The 19,476-nt window shown below is 43.3% G+C and overlaps 1 protein-coding gene across 8 annotated transcripts in view; it reads right to left on the bottom strand.

Moving 5' to 3' along the window:
- The window catches only part of Snx16 (sorting nexin 16), a 39,752-nt gene continuing 20,276 nt past the window's right edge, over positions 1-19,476 (bottom strand). For 4 of the 8 annotated variants that reach the window (XM_077686746.1, XM_077686744.1, XM_077686745.1 and 1 more), the window contains one exon: positions 1-5,097. In XM_077686746.1, the coding sequence (XP_077542872.1) occupies positions 5,007-5,097 (91 nt within the window). In that variant the 3' untranslated portion in view covers positions 1-5,006. Of the gene's footprint in view, positions 5,098-7,542; positions 7,595-8,682; positions 8,898-17,579; positions 17,641-19,476 lie in introns of those variants that run through there. The other 4 variants (XM_077686743.1, XM_077686740.1, XM_077686748.1 and 1 more) reach the window with 4 other exon arrangements.

Below are 19,476 nucleotides of genomic sequence, written 5' to 3'. Positions count from 1 at the left end.
TTGTGTGTGTCAGTTGAGCTTTATTGCATCAGCCTCCTGGGAATAAAACAACAACAAATACACCAAGCACACTCAGATGAGAAAATCTGGCTGTCATTGACCGAACTGGCGTATGCATTAGCAGTGCTTCAGCAGTTCAGACAATAAAGAAAATGTGCCCTTCATTTGTGCACCATTTTATTTTTCACAATAAAAACCTTTTCAAAAAAATTAATGGGAGGCCCCACACTGAAGCAGACACGATAACAGACTGAGAAGTAAAGCGTAAATTGCATAGTCAAGCATTTTTACCGATATCGCTCTGAATTGACTTATTTCAATGTGTTGAAAAAATTCACGTAGACAGTGCGCACCTTGTCTCTTCCTTCCGCTTTGCGCAAGGAAGTTAAAGCTGGCATCTACAGCACCCGATTCAAACTCGAAAAGCAGCACAGCTTTGCCTCTCCTGAAACAAATTACTGTTTGCCAACAGTAAACAGGTTACTGTTTGTCCTGTGAACAGGTGAGGCTGAAACACCTTTTCACGCACAGAATGCATTTGTCAAAGCACTACATTGCCCTGCAAGAAGTAAAAAATTGTGTTTTCCAACTAAAATAGCCACATTTCCAGGCTACCATCACATTCAGCCCCATCATCTCTGGTGTAATTGACATCAAAGAGGGCCTAACAAAGAGGGCCTAATTTCTCTAACATGTAAGTGTATAGTTCTAAACTATACATCATATATAGACTAAAAATCAGGTTATTTTCATACACACATACAAGAAAAATGTCATAGCTTTGTGACACCCTGCAGCTACTTATTAGTCAAGTCCTTTGGATTTGCTACACATCCAAAGAATGTGGGCAAATCCAAAGGACATGACTAAATTTTAAATATTTCAACTCCAACAAACGTGCAGCTGTTCAACAGCCTCCCAAGAAAGACTTTGTACCCAAGAGATTTCATTTGAGATATTACCTCCCATTCCCCCATTAGAAGAAGCTGCATTTCACAAACCTCTTGCAGCAACCAAAAAGCGATGAGGGTTGCAGAAAATTGTTTTAGGTTGCCAGTGCACATGAAAACAACACGCTTAGGTGCTGGACATCTGGCAATCTACAATAGTGCTTGGCACAGCTAAGTGAAGACGTCTAAAGAGGGTTCGCCATAAAACAAGTGCTAGCTGGTCGCCCTATGCCAAGGTTGATGTGTACATACACGGGAAAACTATGTAGAAACCAGAGAAGCTATTGTCAACTACACCCCAAAAGAACAATCATTGTTTTAGTTAGCTGCAGGTTTCTGAAACTGAACAAAAAGATGTTTTCCTGCATTTTGAACACATTGGAAGAGCCAGCCCACTGTAGCAAGCGATATCATTCAAGAAGGTGCACCATGCTTGATACCATAACATCTGTTGCCACCAGCCTTTCTGCAACAGCCAGTACAGCAGCGGCATGGCATGCGGTCAGAAAAAGGCACGCAGAAAGAGAGCACAGCGGGACGCCCCGGCCTTGACCAGGAGGGAAGAGCAGCTTAGAGCCTTATAATGAGAATCGGGGGCAATCGTCAGTTCATGCCACCGTCAGGCTGAAAACCACTCCACGCTGAACAAATGTCCCAATTACTTTAAGCTATACACTTGGCGACTCAATGGTGCAGTGTCATATGCTAATGAGATTCGGCCATCCTAGCATTGGTTTAGCACAAGGCGAAAGCACACCACTGTTATTGTAATTATGCTTATCCCAAGCTACTAATTTATAAATAGTAGTAAGCTGAAACTGTCACTTAGATCTGAGGTATAAAAGCGCAGAAACTAAAGGAAAACAAATGGCGAATCAGGTGTTTGCTTTGAAACAAATATTATTAATTCTTCATAACATTCACTGCATTTGTTCACTAATTACAGAGGATTTCTCGTCTTAAAAATCAGGGAATTTAAAGTAGGAAGCTATTTATCCCATTTCGCACCGTAAGAATGTTTCTGTGTGCTACGGCAAAAATGTCACAAATGTGAGAAAGGGAAATGCAGATTTCTAATGCAGTGCATCACTCGTGCGGTCACAAAGAATGTATGCAATATGTTTATAAGAGGCCTTCAAAAGTGTAACAAGCTTCGCAACGGTAGAGTGTAGCCTCTATGTTTTCACCTTTTTCTACCTTATAAAAATAAAACAGCTGTTTCTGCCTGGTATAACAAAAATGTTAAGCTAAAGATTTTATTTTATAAAGACAAACTAACTTGCTGGCTTGTTGTCTTTAATGTCTTATATATTCTGCAAGTGGCATCCAGCAGGTGAATTAAATTTCATCCAGGAGAAGGAAAAAAATTGTGTGTAAACAAACATTGCGGGGGTACCTAAGCTTTCCACGAGAATGTGTGAGCATCACTTTTTGATCAGCTATGTTGCTGAGTTTTCCTGCCGTTTCATCATCGTCCTTTATACTTTCCCTTTGCGTCTTTTCCTTCCTTCCTTCAACACTATGACAAAAGGGCTTGACCAATTACTCTTTTTAGGTTTATGTCTAGGTTTAACCAAAGGTAACCATAATGTTGAGCCAAACAGCATGATAAGCAGTGTTAAACTCCTTGTACGTCAAGCTGTGGCTACTGGCTGGCGATGTTGGATCTCAAAGCCCGACATTAGGCCAGACGTTGGGCCGTCACATACCCATGTAACCCCCACTCCCTGTGCTGCACCAGCAATTTAGCTCGTTATATTCCGAAATTTTCATCATCACCCTTTTTCCTTTAGCCACATGGCATGCTGCAACCAATAGGGACGTCAGACTGGTGCATTTTTGCATTTGCAACCAATGGAGTCGTCAGACTGACAACCAATGGGGATGTCATTCTGGTGGATACCCACATTCGTAGCCAATGCATATCTGCTTCCGCAGCCACATGGCGTCGTAGCCAACAGGGATGTTAGGCCAGCGATAGCTACGTTTGCAGCCAATGGGAACTCTGCCAACTGATTCAGGCTTCTCCTTTAGGTTACCGGAGCCAATGGAAATTTTTCACACAGGTTCAGGCTACACGGATCTCACCAAATGAGCCAAGCAATGCTTGAACGATGCTCATATATTGCAGATACACAGCAGCCAGCCATGACAAGCTCACTGTAGTGAAATAAAAAGGCCACAAAAGGATGTGTCATTAAATTCCTAATGCTTTCTGTCAACACTCTTTTAAACGTGTCTGCAGTCATATATCACACAGCTCAAATGTCAAACTGAAGCACGAAAATATACTACTACGCTTAATTCTGCAAAAAGAAAGTTACTATAAATAGGAGCTACGCAAGCTGCATAATTGGAGTTTGCTGTGACAATTCAAGTTTACAGAGGCCTTGGTTTGAATACTACCTCAACCAATTACCATGGTGGACCCTTAAAAAGAACCACTCCTTCCTTGCGGCTCTATCGGGCCACCGCTGCACTAGCACAAGTTTCACACATCAAGCGAAGCTTACTAGCTCTCAGGGATGTTGCAGTTCAGTTGTAATGGATGACTCCACAGAATAAGAAATTGGCAGAGATAGGGCAACCAGAGGAACCATACAGCAATGTACACCTGCATAAAGCATGTATTCCTGTTACAACTATGCAAACCAAGCAAATGCCGGTGGAAAAACCTCCATGTAGTAAACCTGCAGAACATTTTTCAAGTACCATGTATTCATAAAAGCAAGCCCCCACGGACTGGGAACCTGCTTTGGATTTGGGCAATTAGCACCAAGAAAGCTATAACGTCTGTTCCCACTGTGACAATATTTTATTCTTTTTTATTTTGAGTGAAGCAGTTTAATTCAACAGGTGCAGCATCACTCCCAAGGTAGCACACTTTTTTGCTGAGACCTTGCACAACAGAACGCTACATCTAATCCCTCTCTTCTTCAGATTATACATGCCCAATGGCACACACCTTGTTCAATGCTGCGCAACGGAGGCCTCGCCGCAAATGCGCAAGAGATAACATAGGTAAATAAGTGGCGACATGTATCCCGTGCACCTTCACTTGCACTACATGCCACAACTCTGCTGTTACAACAAGCTGGGAAACTAGAAACAGGAAGCATGGAAGCGGTCAGCTTGGACGGTATGCACAATGAGGAAGTTCACACAAGACACAATTCTGCATTATGTGGCACGTGTCATGTCAGCATTCAGTATCGCACTTCGCACTAACTTCTGTGCAATGTGCAGCTTACAAGCTGGCCACTGCTATGCACCATGAAGCAACAGGCACACGTTCACACCATCCTAGAAACATGCACTTGTGCCAGCGTAGAACCAAAGCAACAAAGATCTTAAATACCTCTGAAAACGCAACATCATCAAACACGTTATTGACCATTCACACAGCTTCACATGCTCCGAAGTTACGAAAATGTAACCAGGTCAAAGTTAAAATAAAAGGGCATTTTGATGCCTCCGTGTAAAAATATATGGGTACCCAAAATACAACCAAAGTGTGCTACAGACAATCTTTTGCACAGGGTGCAGGAACATATGAACTTCTAAACAAGCTACTCGGCAAGTCACCTCACTTCCTCTTTTATTTGCCTTACAGTACTCTCAAAAGGCTGACGGCGCTGGAGACAAAGTGCTACTCCGTTAAAAATGTCCTTCCCACAGCCCTTCGCAGCCGCGAAACAGTGGCACTCATCACTTCCATGTTTCAATACTGGTGCTGTCAAAGCAAACATGGATAAAGTCCTTGATACACTAAAACTGCAGGTACAAAAATTTTGTAAATTATCAATTGCCTAATAAAATCCTTTCTGACTCTGACTCTGACCTTGAAGTACTCGATACAACAGCTTTTGCATCACGCCCGACAGGGCTTCACATCGTGGCAACAGAGGGTAGCCCAAGACTGGTGGGATCGATGTGCTGTCCCAACCAACCCTTGACCCAACTGGAAAATTTGGTACATAAGAACTACTCGCAGGGCACAGATTCTTGGCTGGGTCGGTACCGCTGTTGAAGATACTCAGCTTCCACCACTGAAGATCACCGGGCATCGCCACCACCCCCACCTTCGGGGGCTGCTGGCCCACTTTTGGAATCCTCTTGGGAAGTTTGCTGCTCGGAATCATCAGCCCTTCATTCGGAGAGGGAGAGAGAAACGAAGGAGGGGGGGTTCAGTTTCATGGAATAAAAGCTGCCATAAAAAGAAACCTCAGGGCTGTATGAAAACAGCTAGAGTGCAATTAAACATTGTGAAGCTTCTTGGCGCAAGAGATGCTCACAACATGCCACCACCAAAGGTCACTCAAAGAGTAAGAGCCACTGATACACGATGAGCCCCTTGCTACCATACAATGACAGGATTGATTACACAAGTGAAACCTGCCAGCATATGTGAAGCCAGTTAAAATTAAATAATATGTTTTTATGAGCCCCCCCCCCCCCCCCTTCATGAAACCCATTTGTGCAAACTAGTAAAACAAAAACTCATGCATCTAAGCCACTAGCAGGAGAGTACAAATGCTATTTGAATAAATTTGGTAAACAGTTTTATTTAGAGACAAGCAATGCTAATAGCAAGACAGGATCTAATAACATGTGGCTGCTAAGAATTGAAGGCTCTATTCGGCATTATGAACACAGAATATATTAGTGCAGGCAATCATAAAGAAAACCACAGAGAAATATGTGGTTAAAACAAGGCTACAAACTGCACTTTACCACGACTTCTTCTCAGTGATAGAGTTTAAATTCCAATTCGGGATTTAACAACATAGCTTCACTTGGGCTATGAGACACGCTGAAGCAGTAGATGGCTCTGAATCAATTTCGACAAGCTGGAATTCTTTGCTATTCGCTGGAGTCTCAGACAATTTGTATTTCACTTCTGGGAAGCAAACCCCTGACCTCGTCTGTAGACATAAAAACACAGTGTTGTAACGCCATGTTCTCTTTTCTTTTCAGTACAGCTGCCACTACATCATAGGCTTTAAAACCGTCAGTCAACACTACCTTTGTTATTTACTCCCACTGAACACACTCGAGTAGTCCCGAGTTCAAATCACTTGCATTGGGCCCCTAGCCTAAACTCGGGATTTTCTTTTTGTCTTCTCAATATACTGAATGCACCAGTTCATTTCAGCAATGACATCATAAGTAACTTTGGCTAGTACGTACCCCCATGTTTCAAAAATATGAGGATGAGGTGTTTTCAGTAACATGGCAAATCCTTTGACCCTGAATAAGTTGGAAGAACACCCCCACAAAAGAACTGAAGGCTTATAAATGTGGGAAATGAATCTGTTTTTTCACCACAAACGTGCGTCTCCTTTGAGCTTTCAGTAATCAACCTATTTTCTATCCAACCCCCGACTTGCGCCTAGGGTTTGATGACCACCCATCTAGTTAGGAGGAACCATGGAGGCAACATAGGGGCCCCAACCACAGAAGATCAACTACAGATCAGATATTTCAAGAAAATACAGCAAGAAACAATGACACAGAGATTGACAAACACCTTGCCATTTTAGTCTCTGATGTTTTGGCACTCAACACGAGGTTCTTGTTTAAAACTTCTGTAAATGGTGCTTCTGAAATGTTTTCCCTGCCCATATGTACATGGATCAAGCAAATATGGCTTTACTAAGGTTGCAAAATGAGATTATTAAAGCAAGCTTCACGTCTCATCATGGTGAGGTCAAGCATGATGAGAAATGAATTGCATTAAAAAATTCTAACAGGACCAACTGTACAGCTTTGTTACTTTGTTTGGTTCATTTTGCGCATAGCAGGCACCACAAAAATTTAATAAAACATGTCAACTGAAAATACAGTACTGTATTAAATGTAACCGTTTCAAAAATTCTCAAGCACGGCCTTTTTATATGTAAGATTTATTTCTTCTTAGCATTACATTTACGCAGACAGGTCACATGGCACTACAATCAAATTTACACTAGTTTGGCAATACCAAGCGACTGCATACTTATTTACTAATCCCGGAAAAGGGTGCAACCAACAAGGGCATTTATGCAAGGGGATAAGGTGCATACTGAGCAGAAGCAGAAGGCATGAAGAAAACACCACAGAACAGAAAGAACACAGCAGCAAATAACAGCTTTACAATACAACAAACTTCACTTGGGCAGGATTGCCAGATAAAAGACATCCTTGAGCCACAGCAAACAGTGGACTGTGATAACCTATTAAACCCCTGTCGGTATTTGCAGAAAAACAGACTTGGCCCTTTCAGTGGATGGTCACTTGGTTCGAAACAAGAGCGTGGCCAGAATAACTTAATGCAAGTTATAAGGTTAAGGTAAGGGCAAACACACTGTAATTATAGAAATAACTTTTTCGTAGCTTTGGTCAGCTTATCCTAAACATACTAAATTTATAAAGGATGGCATACTGTAGAAGCGTACACAACCAATCAAACAAACTGGTGGTATTATAATGTCTCACTATAGAAAAACAAAAAATGATCCAGACTTTTACACAACAAAACATAATGCTCAACGCAAGCAGATCGTCTCTTTTTAATGCTAAAAATGTGGCCAAAAGGTGAAGAACCGTAAGTGACATCTTGCTCGACTTACTTAAAGGTCCCAACATTTCCTGCAGCCCTGTACCTGGTGAAAAGGTTAGGCAGCATTACTTAGGAGTTAAATCATATGCTTTTTGACCACATCTAGAGATTTATTTAAAGTGGTAGAATCCTACTATTAAACACTTGCTAAAGTGCAGTTAAGCTTTTATAGGAACACTGAAAAAGAGTTGCAAGTAATGCTTAATTGGCTCGCCAGGTTAAGGTTTCAAATGTGCAACCCATTTTTGAGCTTTTTAATTACTTTGTGGCCATTTTTTTTTTCTTTTTGCAAGAGTGAGCGTCGTCTTTATTTTCATCACCCTCTTCACACAATTTGGTGAGTTCAGCTGCTATGCGAGCATGCATGCCCTATACAAAAATGTGTCAACAAGAAATAAATTGATACAAGTCATGGAACAGGCAAATAGCAAAATGTAGAAGACTCAGGATCGGACCATGTTTCAAGTCCACACAACATTACTGCAGCATTTTGTGAGGCACTCACAAAGGACCCCTGGCATTTTCTCTTTCCCAGAGCTTCAGAAATAAATTAGCGCACCTTATAGACATTTGCTGCCTAGTGAAATAAATTATTACATGAATTAAATTGCACAACCTAGTCACAAATAAATGTTTCACAAATTCTCGTCAGGATGGGGCAGTTGCAGCAATTTTAGATTTTAGGACAGGGCATTTTCTGCACTGATGCCGTTGATTTAGCTGCACTACTGTTTGGGGCATTCTACTTCTGTCTCCCATTGGAAATTTCCCATGCACACAAGGCATGATTATATAAGGGAAAAAAAAAAAAGAAAAGGATGAAATCATTTGTAGTATGGATACAAATTTATTGAATGCATGACACAGCCTGGTTCATAAAACAGGCATGTATATAAAGCCGGCATGCCACAAGAATGTAGCAGACAGTTGGTGCTTTCTCAAAGTGCACTTACGCAGCCGTGTCTCAAAGATAAAGAGGTAGATAAGCTTACCCATGTGTTCAAAGGGTTTAAATGTATAGGAACTTTCACTTCGCAGTAAAAAAAAAAACAAAAAAAAAAACACTTACAAGTGTCGACAGCTTAGAATGCAAAGAATTTTATTTGAAACAAACAAACAAAACCCCACGGAAATCAGCTTATTTGCATTTGAAAGCTTGTTTTGCCAATTTTTTTAGAATACATGCGACAGCTATAGCTATTATTTATTTATTTATCTATTTATTTATTTATTGATAGGACAATTGAGCCATCATTATGCCTTAAAAGTGCCAAAGTATGCTTGAAAGTGGGTTTTCAATGGGTACTGATTGTGCTGATGAGTGCGTATTCAGATTTTTCTTGTGCCTGCAAGGCAAAATATTGATGACAAATTAAACTTAACTTCGGAAACCAGTTTTGTAAGCATAAAACAAAAGCTCTGAAGCATTTTCCTGTAACTTGGAACAAAATCAAAATTAAAAATGTTAAATTCTCTGGCAAGACATTACTTAATTAATTTATGCATTATACCACCAGAGTCCAAGGCATTGAAATAAGGAGAGTGGATTACAAAAACATAACAGCAAAATAAAAAATTAGTTTCAAATATTCATTAACAAAACCTGAATGTAGTTTCAAAAACAATGCAAAACATGGCGTATTTCCTCAATATACAATATTAGCTACAGTTTCTCAGAGCCGTCTGTTATTAGTGAATGGTCTGTTGTAATTAACAACCATTCAGTGTGATGTGGGCTTCACACTATTTTTACTCATTACAGCCCAAATAAAGCGACCAACTTTTTAACGAGTGAATCTAGCCAGAAATCTAGCCAGAGTGAATCTAGCCAGAGTGAATCTAGCCACATTTTTGAACACTTAAAAAAAAGTGCACCAAATTCAAACGACCGGCTGATGGAGCGCATCCTCTAAGTATCATGTGACTCAGCACGTCTCACTCTGGACATCGATCATGCTGTGCCACGTAAGTGTAGTAGCTACCATTATCAATATTAGACTCAAGTGACACAAACACCCTCCCGTTTGCTAAATTCTCGCTTCGTATATGGCATATTCTTTCGTGGTAAACTTCCAAGTACAACTTTGTAATTGAAAATTTTTGGTTGGATCCACTATTTAAGCGCTTAAATTTATTTGAAATAATTTGTTACTTAGTCAAAATATAAAAATAGTGCGACAGAGTCCATGCTATTTGAGCTGTTGTTAATTGTTTTTGTGCTGGAAAAGTTAAGGTCTGTATTTTAATCTCTAAGCCAAGTTACATGAAACACCCTGTTATCAGCAGCACAAAAGGAATCACTTTCATGGCGTCTTTTTTACTATGGATAATATCTTTTCCCATTCAAGAGCTTAACCTTGGAGTAAGTTGACAGCTATTTTCATATATAAGTTACCGTATTTACTCGCGTAATTTGCGCACTTTTTTCCGCGAATTTAGGGCCTCAAAAAGGGGCTTCGCAAATTACGCGGGTATATTGCGAAAAGTCCAAAGTAGCGTGTAAACGGCCCTAACGCGGACTATACAAATAAGAGAAAATCGAGTATGATAGCAAAAGCGAACGATACTCGTTTATTTAAACGCGTACACAGTCAAAAGTACCTACAAAAGTCCAGTCTGGTTGTGGTCTAGTCGGAATCGCTCGTCGAGAAATCCGACTCCTCGAGTCGTCGTCACGGCCGCCATCACTGCCCTCCCAAAGCGCATCGTCCTCACTTCCGTCGAGTGCATTCGACAGCCCCGTCTTTTTGAAGCTGTGCTCCACGATGCTGGGTGAGACCATGTCCCACGCTGCCACAATCCACTCGCAGACCGTCTCCAGTGGCGGTCGCTTTATCCTCCCAGTGGGAGTGAGCCCGTGCTCTCCGCTGGCCATCCACTCGACGTACATCTTGCGCACGTACTCCTTGAAGGGTTTGTTGACCGACACATCCAAGGGCTGCAGGACAGATGTTAGGCCACCCGGAATAACGGCCAGGTGGGTCCGCATGTCGCACAACTTCTCCTTCACACTCTCCACAAGATGCCCTCTGAAGCTGTCGAGCACCAACAGCGATGGCAGTCGCAGTAAAGCCCCCGGTCTCTTGCCCCAGACAGTGTCGATCCAGTCCTGCATCAGCTCTTCGTTCATCCACCCGTTTTCTTGAGCACGGATGTGAATGCGGGCCCCCAGCTTCATTTTGGGCACTGTCTTCCTCTTGAAGATGACGAAGGGCGGGAGTTTGCGGCCATCCGCTGTCACGGCAAGCATCACCATGCAGCGTTGTTTTTTGCAGCCAGTGGTCTTGATGGGCACAGACGAGACGCCTTTCTCGCTCACTGTGGTGTTGGGCGGCATGTCGAACGTCAGTGGCGTTTCGTCAGCGTTCCCAATCTGGGACATGATGAAGTTCCCCGTTCGGCGTAATCCAATCACGAAGCGGTGAAACAACACAATTTTCTCCTCGTAGTCCTGTGGTAACCGCTGGCAAAGGGTCGTTCTCCGTCTGAGAGACAGCTGGTGGCGTATCATGAAGCGCGTCACCCAGCCTCTGCTCGCCTTGAATGCCGCAGCAGGGATCCCTTTCTCGTGCGCAATCTTCCTTGCTTCAAACTGTAGCATCTCGCACGACACGGCAAGACAGGACGACCTCATCTGTTGAACATGCTTCAACAGCTCTTCTTCCACGGCAGGAAACTTTCCTTGCTTTGGTCCCCGAAACGCCCTCCTTCCAGGTTTGGTATTTTGGAGGGAATTCTTCTGCTTCTTCCAATACCGCACGTGGCTCTCGTTCACGTTGAAGTGCTTTGCGGCGGCACAGTTCCCTTTTTTCTCAGCAAACTCAATGACACTGAGTTTGAATTTCGCCGTATAGTTATTGTAGCCCATCGCTACTGTAGCAAAAGGTGACTGACTGACGGCGACGGCAAAACGTGAACACAAAGGGAGGATTCCGTCGCAGCGCGTACGCACGAAAGAGGCAGAGGATTCTCTCGCAGCACGAACACACGAAAGAAGAGGCGGCAAGGCGACACCGCGGAGGGCTGATACGCCCTCTCACACCTCCGATGCAGAAATTAATGCTTCCGACTCCGCGTCTGCCTTAGTGTGCATTGTGTGCGAGTTCTCACGGCGCAAAAGAAAGGAAAGGAGGAGGAAGGCACACACTCGAGCAGTTTCGACTCCTAGCGGAAAGGACGAGAGGAAGGGTGTGCATGTGCCGGGAAGGGCAGAGCAGGGGAATGTAGCCGGGTAGGGCGCCTGGATGTTCCTCCTCGCTTGCGCTCCGTCACGGAGGGGCGGAGTGGAGGCGCACCCAGACACGGAGAAGGGAAGAAGTGAGAAACGAATGCATCGTGTATCACTGCTCTCGTGTATTATGCGCCATGCCGCCGTCCAAAGCGTGCTTGTTTGTGCGCACGTGCCAATGGGTTCTCTTGGGCGAGACAGGGAGCGCAAAATATGCGAGTAAAATTTTTTTTCTCTAAACTTGGAAAAAAAACTTAAGGGTGCGCAAATTATGCGAGGGCACAAATTATGCGAGTAAATACGGTATGACATAACATCAGCATTCCTTTCAATTGTCAATACTTATTTAAAAAGTTCTGTTTACACTCAAAATTTTGCAACTACCACTCACCTTATAGCTACGGTATCAATAAACTAGGTGCCAAGAATATCCGCTTTTGTGTTCTGATGTACCAGTGTCTTTTGCATTCTGATGTACCAGTGTATGTACCTGGAGCGAGGGTGCTAAAACTTCCGAAGCTTCCTCTTAGAAGGAGACCATGCATGCGCCTCAAAGGCATTTCAGTTATTTTTTAATTCATGCACTTTAAATTCTCATATCAAGAGAGCCTTGGCATGCCGAGAACAAATTTGCAACCATTATGAGTTTTGGTCTATGCTGAATTCGTTTGTTATATTACACCGAAATTACGGGTAACCTATGTGCTAAATACTGGCAATATTAGCTGCCTCTGTGCGCCAGGGCAACCTGCTTCACCACGACAATCTCCCCATAGGAGGACATCTTCAACACACCTCTCACATAATCATGGTCATGAATCACATGTCCCATAGCAGTGGACGCTTGCCCAGCAGATAAATGTTCTTTATAGCATGACCACCTACAACTCCCGATTGACTGAATGTGGTGTACAGAGGAATGCCACTTCACACTTAAAGTGTGGAGCCTCACACAACAGCCCCTATCTTGCACATAGGATATCACTGACTCAGCCCTACCACTTATAGTTAGTTGTCATGTTTTGTTTCTACCGTTGCTGTGCAATGTTGCAATGTTACATGTCCAGGGTTGATGGCCGCCGTTAGGCAGAGTTAATCTGCCTTTTGCCTCTCCTCCCGAGACATGGTTTCTTTAAATAAACGAAAATGAAATGAAAAATGAAAATGAAATTGCCATGGAATTGGCTGCAATCAATGCAACTAGGTCCTGATTCTGTCCACACAACACATTCGCCCCCTCTTTTTCATATGTGAAACCTCGATATATCGAACACGGGTATATCGAATTATTGCCTATATCGAACACTTTCTATATCACGTGGAAAATCACATGCATTTTTTATTTTTATTTCGAACTGGGACGGACATAAATGGGTATATCGAACTCCGCCACCCCTGACTGCCCAGACCGCTCGCGCTCTCTTGACAGGCGGCGAGCTATCCCGCAATACCCTCGAGGATAGCGGTGGCGCGATGGGCGTTCCCGACTGCTGCGCGTTCCCGACTAGAAAAGTGGTTCGACCCAGAAGGTATTAAGGGATGCTTTTTGGACTCAAATACTTATGGGGCTTCAGCATAGTGAAGTATTACAAAGTGCCTGCAGACTGCAATTTGAGAACCACCGCCTTACAAGATTCTTGTCTATTTTTTTGTGACAACACGCACATCAATTCAGAACATTTCAGGTAACATTTTTGATTACACAATGAAAGAGTATTTCATGCAGCTGGGCATTTTGTCATCCGAGCCACAACCATGCTGAAAACTTATTGTGAATTCAGATTTTGGAAGATCAGCACTGGAGAAGATACGAACATGCAGCCGAAGCATTCATCGCAGATGTCCCCTACAAGCTGTTTTCTGCCCTATGAGTGTTTGATATCTACTTAAAAGTGAATGCGAAAGGCAGAAAATGGCCAGACATTATTCAATGTCCTGTCTCGCATACTGGTATAAACAAACTAGGCAGCAACAATTTACTGATGCAAAATGTTTTGTGTGTACTATGCAAGTTTTGTTGACATGTTAAATTTATTTTAGGTCAGTGCAGTCTTTCTACAACTTTGCACTAACCTATGAAAAACAAGAAATCAACTAAACATGATGACTGTCTGCAAATGTTTTCCAGAATTAAGCCAGTATTTTTTATTAAACTTCAATTTTTTAACCTGGGGTGGAATTCTGAATTGTGTATGTTTCGAAAATGTCCATTTCGCAGCCGTATCAGTAGTGACGTACGTAGTTGCACTTGCGAGGCCTCTGACCAATGGATGCGCTGTGTCACATTCGGTCATCTGCTTTCAGCCAATCAGGGCTCATTTGAAACGAACACTTTTAAACGAACATGAAATGAGCAAAACTGAGAATTCTGCCTCTGATCCCACAGTGCCAGCTGTCAAGTGACTTGGCTGATAAGTTTTTACACATTAACAATTTTGCAACAAAGCTTTTGAAGTAAAAAAAAAATAAATGTCAAGCATTTTGGCCCAAAGAGTTCAATCAAAAGCAAGGCAAATAGCTGTCTGAAAAAATTCAATATGCAATTTTCCTCAGCAGTCAACAGTAAGACGTTGGCACTGCTGACCTGTATTGTTTGTGTCAAGCTGTTGTTGTCATCTTAAGTTACTTGCAGAAAAATAGTGGTGGCTGTCAAGCAAGGTCCATATATTGTACGGTCAGCAACCCACACAACTAAAACATAAAATATGAATTCCAATACACAAATTCTGCGGCTGCATTTTGCAAATATTACAGATTGGCATGGCATAATTATTTGCAATAATGCACTTTGGCAATTTAACTTTTTTTTCTCTATCCGAACCACAACGTTGCTTCACCTCAATGAACTTGTAATTTCAGCATTCATGTCAACACTTTGAAGCTGTACAGGGTGTTGCGATAACAAATGATCATCTTTACAACATTTTTTAAAGCAAAAGCTGCTCATCGTTTGAGCTAAAACTTCGTATGATGATCGCATTTTATAGAATAATTTGTTCAACACCAAGTTCTGTGGCGGACCTTGCCTAGTTATTCGCAACTGAATAAAAACGATATGTACCTGCCTATGGGAAGCCCACCCGCCACTGCAAAAGAATGAATGCCACGGAATAATGGCACCATTTGCCTTTTCCAAAACAATACACTAAGCCTTCTGTGGAGCATGTTGCTGACGGTCATGTCACGTTTAAAAAAAAATCACTATTGACTCTAAAACCCATACACACGTGTAAATTTGGGCTGGTTGGGAAAGTCAAATAAGCTATGAAACAAAGGGTCGTTCCATGCCAAACGTCCACTGGCTCTCATGTCTTTCATGAAGACAGGCGCATGCCGTGCAGAGAAGGTGCTCTGTGGAACGACGTGGTGAAGTGTCGGTGTACAAATTTAAAATTTTTTTCTCTGCTGAAGCAAAAACTGCTCAGAGTAAACTTCCTGAAATAAACTGCAATAATTTGCATTAGTGAATGCCTTGTATTTGATAATTTTACTATGAGCACAACAATGCGCAATTTAGGGGTGAAAATTGGCCAGAAAGGAGATTTTCCCAAATTTGACAAATGTTTTCTGGCACATTTTTCCTTTTTTTCAGTGTCAATATATTTTTTACGAATTGTCCACAATGGCGAAATTCAGAAAAAAAATGTTTCATTGGCTGACAGTGTGTGCTTGTATTTGCTAAAAATGTTTGAAAATGTGCAACATCGTGTATTTTCTGAATGGTGTAACAAGAGCAAGAAAAGCAAAACTCTTTTTAAAATGCGACATAGGGCAGTATAGGGCCTCAACATGATGTCCATGAAAAAATTGTGGCGACTGAAAGAGAAGTGATCTTTTTAGGAATTTTTGACAGACCCAATTTGCAGATAAAAGGGCGGCTACAAAAAGAAAAAAAAATGTTTGGAGAAAAATATTTTAGGAAGCATTGTAATATCCGTGATGGTCGACTTTGCAGCTGGGACGTTAGGCATAAAATGACCCAAAATGATCTGCGCTCCGCAAAGTGTTTTGTTTTAGGTGGAATATTCTTCATTCAATTCACAAATAACCAGGTAAGTTCCGTTACCAATCTTGGTGTTAAACAAAATAGACTATCAATGCAACCACCGTGACAAGTCTGAGCACAAACAAATAAGAGGTTTGCTCAAAAATCGTTTTCATTCAATTCATAAAAAACAAGGTAAGTTCTGTTACCGATATATGTGTTACACAAAATAGACCATAAATGCAAACGCCACGCAAAGTTAGAGCGCAAAAAGACAAGAGGCTTGCTTTAAAAAAGAAGATTTCAAGCTGCAATTCCCAGCACTTAATTAGTTGTTGACTGTACATGCAAATGATCTTTACCCAATTCATATTTTGATAATAGTGCTCAACCGTCTATGACTTTTCTGACCCGGTTCCTTACTTAGGCTTTCTGCAGCTTTTTAGCTACTGAAACACTGAAAAAAAACATTCCTTTAATAAACAAAAAGTTCCCAGGTGAGAGCTGCGCTCTTAAAACATGCTAAAGCATGGATGGACACATCACTTTACATACATGTATATGGTTGTCTACATACATCTAATTAAAACTCTTTTCTGAAATCCTATCTAAAACTCTCCTCTAAAGTGTGCTAAATTCCTCCTCCCCTTCACACCTAAATCTTGCTCCTACCCCGCGCCATGAGGATCACTTCCCCATGTCAAAATGAGGGGGTGGACTTCCCTGGACTCTTTAGTAAGTGAAGACGTGATGTACATACGCATAAATTGAGCTTCGCTTGGGACCAGGCATGCATAACATTTAACGATATAGTATATACATATATGTATTAGAGGTGTGCAAATATTGGAAACTTTCGAATATCGAAGCAAATAATGCGATATATGATTACATTCAAATAGAATAGTACTATCAGAAAATTTCGTATAAATTTTTCAATAGTTCAAAGTTTGAAAATGTAAAGAGACTGTGGTTTCAATGAACTCGGATGCATAAATTGCACCTTGCTGAAAACGAGAAATGCCCGCTAAAACACATGCAAAATATATTCTTTGCTAGACAGAATTATGAGGTCACCAGATGTATCGTACTTTGAGTTTGAGTGCTTACGATCGACCGCCGCAAACATGCACCGCTACCAGCAACCGGCTTTCCTGCACTGCTCCGGTGACGTGCGGCTAAACAGGTAGAGGAAGAAGCTCTTGGGGAGCGCCTCGGATCTCCTTGGCACTAGGCCAAATCCACCCGTCTGCTCCTCTTGTGCATCCTGATAACGTGGTTGCGCTCAAGCTGCTCTGGTCAACACTCTCCAGATACGAAAGCCCAGCCCAGTACTGGCTAGAGCCACTAAATACGCTGTACCTTATTTAGTGACCCTAGTGCTGACAGAGTCCCTAATTAGTTTTTATGTGCGAAGCACCTTAGGACCTCGCAATGTCCGTCCGTTGGCGTCCGTGCACACAGCATTATGGACGAACGGCTCAAAGGGAGTCGCAGAAAAAAAAGGAAACCAGCATTGGCAAGATTCGAACTACCGACTCCCGCAACAACACACAAGGAATCCAATACGCTACCACTAGACTACGCTGCCAGAGGGAAATGTGAATAGAAAATAGGTACTGAAGTGTAGAGCGACCTCGTAATGTCCGTTGACGTTTGTTGGCGTCCGTGCACACAGCATTATAATCGAAAAATATGGGAGCCACCTCGTGCCGACCTTCTTTATTTGTAACTCTCATTTGGTGCTGCTTGATATGCAAAGGTCTGCAGGCGGGCCAGACCACTTGCTGAACAGACGCAAGCAAGCAGGCGGGTACTCGTGAGCAGGAGTTAAACTTCGACGACTCCACACGGCAGGAGTACGGCAACGCGCCAACTGCGAGAAGTGCAAGTTTAGGAGGCTGCGGGACCGTGAATTTGAAGCTCCCGTCCATACGCTGACGAACGCGAAAACACACAAGACGCAACCCAACGGCGATGACCGAACAGCCGCTTTCCCTGCTAGCTCGATCCAAGTTTCTTCCTTTCACAAGGCTCTCTGCTTATCAGTGTCTTTCAAAGTGGCGTTGTCCCTCCGCTCCGCCGCAAGGGTGGGGACACGTATACGTTGGAACCCCCATCTTGGGTCACTCGCTGGCTGCCGCAGCCAGTCACTGTAGCAAGTCCGCGCTGTAATTTTTGCCGCAACAGGGTTTACTCGTGAAGTTTGAATCATCTTATCTGTTTCGTGTTGCTGGGTCTTGTGGGAAACGGAAACAACTATGTGTTGAGCACGTTGACCCAATAGCGATGGCACGGGACCGTTCAAAGGGTGTCTCCACCATTTACGGCAATGTCGCGTTTTAACTCTGCCTTTACTATCGTTCGTTTCACTTGGCCTTGGCAGTTTCACACTCGCCTTTTCCCCTCTCAATTTGCTCGACCACGTCGGCCTTATCTCGGCTCACGGGCTAGCTCGGATGCCATGGAGGGGAGGGGGGCACCACTGATCTCCACTAGAGTTGCTGGATGGCGCTTCGAGCTCTCCGGCGCACGGCCGCCGGAAGTTCGCGCGCTCGTCCCGGAAGTCGGGCCGTTCCAGCATAGCGCATGCTACGCATGGGCTGGTTTCGCACGCATTCCGCCAAAAATGCCTGCTTGTTGCGCCGTCAACTGCACAAGCAGACCAGAGTAGTCGTCTGGGAAGAAGTTCCCTTTGGAAGTATTACAATATTCAGTACGACGTGCGTGATACGCAGCGAAACGCAAATGTCATATCAGTTTCGTTTTTAAGCTGTAGCTCTTGTTACGCAGATTCCCTCGCTCTAAGCCGGATTTATACCGGCGTTGGGTGGCAAACTTATACCCTAGTTACATGGCGAAAGTAACCACAGTTAAGTTTAACTGTGGTTACTAAACTTTAACCGCGGTTATCGCAAACTGCGGTTCTGGATGCTACACGCGAAATTGCAAGTTAAGTGACTGTAGTCACTTAATTATGAGCGCAACAAATATAAATGCACACTTTTAACTTCACGATAAAAAAGAAAAGAGAAGCAGTGTAGTCAAAAAGAAATATTGTTAAAGCATTCGCTTCGGACACAAGCGCAACGCACTCGTGCGCGGCGAGAAGAGGGACTTCCCCAACAGCTCGCAACCGGCTTGGTTAGTCTGTTCGGTGTTGGGAACTTTCAGCTTAGCACAATTTTTCACCGCACTAACATCCATTTGCTCGCAAGCGGAAGTTCTTTTCCGCGATCAAATTGATTTCGAAGAGCGGCGATGCGATAAGCTGTTGCTGCCGTGGTCTGGGCCGGTTCGGGCCGCAAGCAGTGCCGTGCGGGCAGGCGCGCCGGCGTGTTTACAGGCACGGCCGACGCGCGCGCCGGTCGTTTTCGAGTGCTGAAAACGCTTCAAGATTGTCTACTATATCCATTTTTGGCGGACGACGCGCGGAATTTACAAATTTAGCACGGCTTTTGTCGTAGTTGATCGGGCGGATCGGGAAACGAGCCGCTGCTGATGGGCAGTCGCGCTGATTGCGAGAGCGATGCTAAGAACGCAAGCGCGTCTTGGGGACAGCTTTGGGGCGCCCGCTGTTTGAGAACCTTCGTCTCTTCCGAACGCCAGGTGATTTTTTTTTCGCCTCCGCTGATGCGCCGCCACTTGCGTACGAACTGAATTGTGTGATTTTGAGCACTGCGGCTGCGGAAACTGTGGTTAGCGTGACCGA

Source organism: Haemaphysalis longicornis, unplaced genomic scaffold (genome assembly GCF_048455015.1).
Source record: "Haemaphysalis longicornis isolate Haplotype H1 unplaced genomic scaffold, Haemaphysalis longicornis Haplotype H1 scaffold_1, whole genome shotgun sequence".
NCBI classification, from domain to species: domain Eukaryota; kingdom Metazoa; phylum Arthropoda; class Arachnida; order Ixodida; family Ixodidae; genus Haemaphysalis; species Haemaphysalis longicornis.
Note: the sequence above shows the minus strand (reverse complement) of the source record. Positions and strands in the feature narration are given on the sequence as shown.